The 6,393-nt window shown below is 41.5% G+C and overlaps 1 protein-coding gene across 1 annotated transcript in view; it reads right to left on the bottom strand.

Moving 5' to 3' along the window:
* Positions 1 to 218: 218 nt before the first annotated feature.
* Positions 219 to 6,393, bottom strand: part of DPP6 (dipeptidyl peptidase like 6) — a 676,815-nt gene continuing 670,640 nt past the window's right edge. The window contains exon 26 of the mRNA XM_066584876.1: positions 219 to 878. Within this exon, the coding sequence (XP_066440973.1) occupies positions 735 to 878 (144 nt within the window). The 3' untranslated portion in view covers positions 219 to 734. The remainder of the gene's footprint in view (positions 879 to 6,393) is intronic.

Below are 6,393 nucleotides of genomic sequence, written 5' to 3'. Positions count from 1 at the left end.
ATCATCTACGCGACCCTAAATATTTACCGGCATCTTTCATACACTAAAGCAAACAGCAAAAAAGAAAAACCCAAGATGAATAAAAAAAGTTATGAAGGCAGTAAAAACGAGATAAAAACATAAAATAACAATGATATACACAATTCTAGTAAGGTTAGTACATTGTATTTGTTTCTGCTGCCCTGAAAGTCGTCATTTTTTAAAATTTTTAGGTTTTTTTGTTTTCGTGGTGTGATACTGAGCAAGCAAACTGTAAATTAGTATTAATAAAATAATTGTGCTATAATCTTTGTTTCGTACTAACAGTATTAGTTTCTTCAGACTCAAATGCAATGTTAATTTAGAGTGGGAATAAGAACGGGTTAAATGCTACTATTGTTTTCATGAATTAACAGGTTGTCTAGTCCGTGTAATAGTCTTCTTGGAGTTCCTCAAAAAGTCTCATTTCTTTTATCGTTCCTTTTTTTTTCTTTTTGTTTTTGCCCCTTTTTTTTTTCTTTTGAAGTACAAGAAACCTTTATTTGTAACAAAAAGCTGTGTGATTCGACAGCAGGGTCTGCTGAGTCCACCATGCTTTATGTTCTTCTTCCTGGGAATTGGTACGGTCGGATAAGCCGTTTAGGGCACTGTTCCGTTAAACACATGCTAAACATAACATTTTGTAGTTTCCAAGGAAAACAATTCAGTTGCATATTGTTATGTAAGAACTGGTTTGTACTTGGCACGAACAAAACTTAATCCTCTTCCTCTTCTTCTATGACTACTACAGGGATCTTATCTTGAATTCTGAAGCATTCTTCAAAGAAATTCACAATGGACTTGTGCAAGTGTTGCTCCATTGCTTGGCTTTTCATATAGTGATTTTCATCGGGATAAATCTATAAGAAAAATGCAAAAGAGAAAGATTAAAACTAAACTCACTTGCAGTTAACCCTTTCCAATCCACTGTCTGATGTGTAAAGACATTCTGATGGAAGGATATACAGCTCCGATGTTGGAAGACTTCCGGCAGGGTATTCTTAATGTAGATTACTGGCCATTCTGTTGTTAGGGGCCTCTCCAGCATGTCACATACTACAGTACTGTTTCTAGGCAGCAGATGGCGCCATTGTATAATGGCAGAAAGAGAAAGCAGACTAGGAAATCCTGAATCCAAAATTGGATTGCAAAGGGTTAAGATACTGTACATAACCCTTATTATACGGGTTTCATAACCCTTATTTTACATGTGTCGTTACCTTAGATGTAATGTTTTATTGGCAAGCCCATCACTGCTGGCTAACTCAATATTAAAATGAACATACACTAAATAGGATCATAGAATGGTAGAGTTGGAAGGGATCTCCAGGGTCATCGGATCCAACCCCCTGCTTAGTGCAGGGTCACTAAATCATCCCAGACAGATATTTGTCCAGCCTTTGTTTGATAGAATCATAGAAGGGTAGCGTTTAAAGGGATATCTAGGGTACTTTATTAGAGACACCAGCCCTTTCACGACTGAAGCTCCCTGCTTGGAAAGTTGACCTGTGACCCTGGAATGCAGCATAAGATCATGTGACTCTGACAATTTTTCTGTGGATCAGTTTCAGTCTGAATCCACATTAGAATGGGAAAATCTAGCAACCTGAGTGACTTTCAACAAGGCCTGGTCATCGGTACTAGACGAGCCGGGGCCAGGATTTCACTGCCAATCGCATGGAGTTTTCTCTTGTAACAGTAGGGAGAATATACCAAGAATAATGAAATTGAAGAAAAGTATCCAGTGAAAGGGCATACTGTGGATAGAAACAACTTTTTGGCAAAAAAAAGGTCAGAGGTGGATGTCAAGAGTTGTTCTGACCAACATGCGCTGTACAGCCAAGAGCAGACAAATACAACACTGGTGCTCCAACTAACGTGTTCAAGGCATAACTCAATGTTCCTTAGCAGTGATCAAAAAACCTATGTTTACCACTAAATAAAAATTTGTGGTACCACCAATGGAAGCTACAGCCTTCCCCACGAAAAACAAGCCCTAGCACAGCATCATTAACAGAAAAATTAAAAAAAAGTTATTTGGATTTGAATATGGCAACTGGAAGTCATTTTTTTAAAATTAAAACTGTACTTTTAGTTTTTTAAGTACATTACACGATACATTGGATGGTACCATTGTAAGACAGACAAAAAACAAGCCCTCATATGGCTATGTTAAGGGAAAAATAAAAAAGTTATGACTTTTTTGAAAGTGGGGATGAAAAAATAAAAAGTGGTTGTGTCCCCAAGGGCTTAAAGATATATTACATATAATTTACCAGCTCTGTTCTCTGGGCTGGTTTAGAATAAAACAAATGACGTTATATATTCTGGACATTAACAGCCAGCAAATAGAAGAATGGAATATTTTGTCCTTCGAATGCGGCATCTTGGCATTTCTATATGAGAGTCGGGCCGCTGATGCTGCAATTAAACACATTTCTAATGACAGTTTCTTATTTATAATCAGATTATGAATTTAAGGGAATCATTATCTAATTAAAAATGTTGCATAATAAAGGTTATAGCTGTAAAATGGAAATGTCAGCCAGCGGCTCGTGTGATATAAATGATATTAATGATTTTGTCAATAACAGAGGTCATGTCTGTTTTCCAAGGCCGATAAGCTGTGATGTTAAAGGAGCATTAAGAAGCGTTTTTTTGGGGTTATCTCCACCCCCCCTCCCATATCATCTGTCTCTTATTCAGTTTGAGAGCGCCATGAGCGCAAAAGTGAAGAAACCATAAAAACTGCATGCTGATATTGCCAATGTTTGGCTTTAAACCCAGAAGCTGCAAGACAACAGTGCTAGCCATTGAACCACTGTACTGCCCCAGTAATAGTTCCAACTTTTTAGAAACTTGATTGCCCATGTAATTTTTTTTTTGTGTGTTAACTGTGTAAAAGTGTAACCATGCCAAATTCTCCCTCAATGCAATGATTCTAGAAGAAAAAAGTTGAAGAGTTTGTTCTTTTGGAAGGGTTACAAGTAGAGATGAGCAAGCATACTCGCTAAGGACAATTACTCGAGCGAGCATTGTCCCTAGCAAGTACCTGCCCGCTCGGAAGAAAAGATTCGGGTGCCGGCACGGGTGAGCGGTGAGTTGCAGGAGTGAGCAGGGGGGAGCGGGGGAGAGAGAGGGAGAGAGACCTCCCCTCCGTTCCCCCCTGCTCTCCTCCGCCGCTCCCCACCGGCACCCGAATCTTTTCTTCCGAGCGGGCAGGTACTCGCTAAGGACAATGCTCGCTCGAGTAATTGCCCTTAGCGAGTATGCTCGCTCATCTCTAGTTACGAGTAATGATGAGCCAACTTTTCAAAAGTTTGGTTTGGGCAATTCGCTAAATTTGGGCAAAAGTCTGGTTCAGTCCAAATAAGTTTGAGCCAAACTGGAACTTCACCAGTATCCCTAAAATTGGTGTATAACACTGTCAAGGAGGAGAAGGAGAAATAAGAAGAAATTTTTGTGGGTTTGGCCAAGATGAACAACCCGAGGTTTTGGTTCACGCTGAACTGTGCTTTTAACACAATTCGACCCGAAACAAGAGTTCAACTGTTTTGGTTAACTCAAAACTAGTTACAAGAGTTCCTTAATAAACAACTATCACAAACTGTACCCTGTACTGCTGCTGAGTCCTGCAGCAATCATCTGTCACCTGTGGGGAAACCTGTCAGCAAGTGTTTAATTTCCCTGCAGCTCCAGCACAGGGGAATCAATGGGTTATCTGTATAATGCAGCAGAGGACAGAGCAGGTCCTCCATCCTCCATGACTAGGGTAACTGGCTCCTGAATAGAGCACTCTGTTTATTAAAGGGGTTGCGCCAAAATGCACACCCTTTTTGTGAATGTGGTGTCCAATTCTTGACACCCCCACAACCCCCCACCCTAGCTAACAGCTAATTTTACTGGAGGAAATCGCTGCCATCCTGACATTTTCTATGTAGCGGCTACTGCAGAGGAAATGTAGTATTACAGGATGACAAAGGTCCACCAAGATTGGAGCCATTGTTATTGAGCAGGTCTATCTTCTGTGACATACAGAGAAGTTCTGAGTTGAGGACCCTGCTCTATGTAGTAAGCATGCCCATATAAACAGGAGATGTCATCTTAGCACTACCCCTTTAACTCAGAATTGCCTAACAGGATCTATAACAATGGGTTTTCTAACCAATAAAATGTCTCCAATACCCCAAGTCAGGTTCTTGTTACTAATTAAGAGCTATGATATAACTTTAGTCCACCTTCTGATATAGAAGACAGGCTGCTGTACATGACCAGTGGTACTTACTCATAACCAAAAGTAACTGTATGACTTAGGGCTCACACCCACTTGCGTTTTTTTGACGCGATTGTCAATGGTACTTTCTAATTTTAAAAACGCATCGCAAGTTGGTACTTTGCAATTTTTGTGCGATGCGTTTTTAACATTAGAAAGTCCCATTGACAATCGCGTGAAAAAAAACACGCAAGAAAAACACAAGTGTGCAGGATCCCTTAAAGTGGTAGTCAGGTAAGTAAATAAATTGAAATGTGTTCAGACTAGAGATGAGCGAGCATACTCGTTAAGGCAATTTACTCGAGAGAGCATTGCCTTTTTTGAGTACCTGCTGGCTCGTCCCTGAAGATCCGGGGGGGGGGGGGGGGCTGCAGGGGGCAGCGGAGGGGAGTGGGGTGGAGAGTGAGATCTCTCTCTCTCCCTCCCGATCCCCTCCGCAACGCCTCGCTTACCCCCGCGCCCCCCCCCCCCCCCCCCCGAATCTTCAGGGACAAGCCAGCAGGTACTCAAGAAAGGCAATGCTCTCTCGAGTAAATCGCCTTACCGAGTATGCTCGCTCATCTCTAGTTCAGACCTGTGTAAAAACATAAAAAAGTCATCCTCACCCAACCCTTCACAGCTGCCAATATGATGGTGCCTTGTCCCCTGCTGCACTCTTCTTTCAGTTCCATCGATGACATTCTGTCACAGGGACATGTGACCGCTATATCTAACATGTATATAGCTGTCCACAGCATGTGCTGTGTATGGAGCAGGCCTGATAGCCGAACCTGCGCATTATATGGTATGGTATATGTATGACAGCTGACATCCTTCTGCAACAGCCACGATCAGATAGAACTATGGTCACCACAGATCTGACAGTGGCATTTAAATGTCCTGATCATTGGGATTTAAATGACAGCCTGGGGCCTTCTGAAGTCCTTGAGGGCTGCCATATATTTCTGTCTATAAAGAAGCCTGATGAAGGGTCAATAGAAGAACCTGAAAGCTCGCTGTAACATCATGTATTTTTGTTAGCCATTAAAAGGTATAATTTCTACAAGATTACCTGGTTTCTGTTACTAAGAACAATCACACTGTAGCACATTTTTAATAAACAGCTTGTTAAACCATGATTTAATGCAATACAATACTACTGCATTATACCATCGAAGCCATCAAATGATGAAGTTGAAGTTCCCTATGGGAACAAATGAAAAAGGGTAAAAATTAAGTAAGAAAACGTTTTTGTATTTATTATAAATTAAATTTTTCAAAGTTAAAAAACCCCTTTCCCCAGTTAAGGCAATAAAGACGGGATTTATATACTTTCTCCTCGTCAATTCCTGAACATCATACCCCGGATCTTGTGGGCGCTCTGGTGATCGGCTGGATTACGGATGGGGATTTTGATTACATGCCTGCCTGGATAATAGGTGCTAGTGGGTCCCCTTGTCGTAAGGTGTGACCCACTTGGCACCAGGTGAGTCTTTTTCTTTCTCACCTACCAATAAGTACTTGAAGCGCTGTTTTAATTCTTGTTTTAACATTTCCCCAGTTGTCATATCAAAAACTTACAAAAAGTTTAAAAAAATATATAAAAACTGGTATCGCTACATTCATAAAGGTCCAGTTTATTAAAATATTACATTATAAGGCCTTAGTCACACGGGCGTTTTTTCCCCCGATTTGCGGATCGCATGACGGATGCGCATCCACAAATCGCGTGACCTGGGCTGAAAAATCGCCCGAAAAAACTGCTCCTAGCCGCGTTTCATTAGAAACCGTCCGGAGCTGTCCAGCGCTGTCCAGCGCATTAAATTCAATGGAGCCGGCAATACAGCCGGCTCCATTGAAAGCAATGCACTGCGGGCGATCTCACGATGAATTTTCGGGAAGGGCTTAAAAATATAAGCCCTTCCCTGAAATTCATCAAGAAATGTGTAAAAACAAAAAATATATATATACTCACCTGGTCCCGGCAGACGGAGTTCAGCCGCGGCCGGCCGGCAGTTCTTCTGAACTGCTCTGAGTAGTATTCAGCAGACGGGGATTTAAAATCCCCGCCTGCTGAATGAGCTGCCTCTGATTGGTCACAGCCTCACCAATCAGAGGCAGCT

This window comes from Eleutherodactylus coqui, chromosome 12, assembly GCF_035609145.1.
Source record: "Eleutherodactylus coqui strain aEleCoq1 chromosome 12, aEleCoq1.hap1, whole genome shotgun sequence".
Taxonomy (NCBI): Eukaryota; Metazoa; Chordata; class Amphibia; order Anura; family Eleutherodactylidae; genus Eleutherodactylus; species Eleutherodactylus coqui.
The sequence above is the reverse complement of the archived record's forward strand: the minus strand, read 5'-3'. Positions and strand labels throughout refer to the sequence as shown.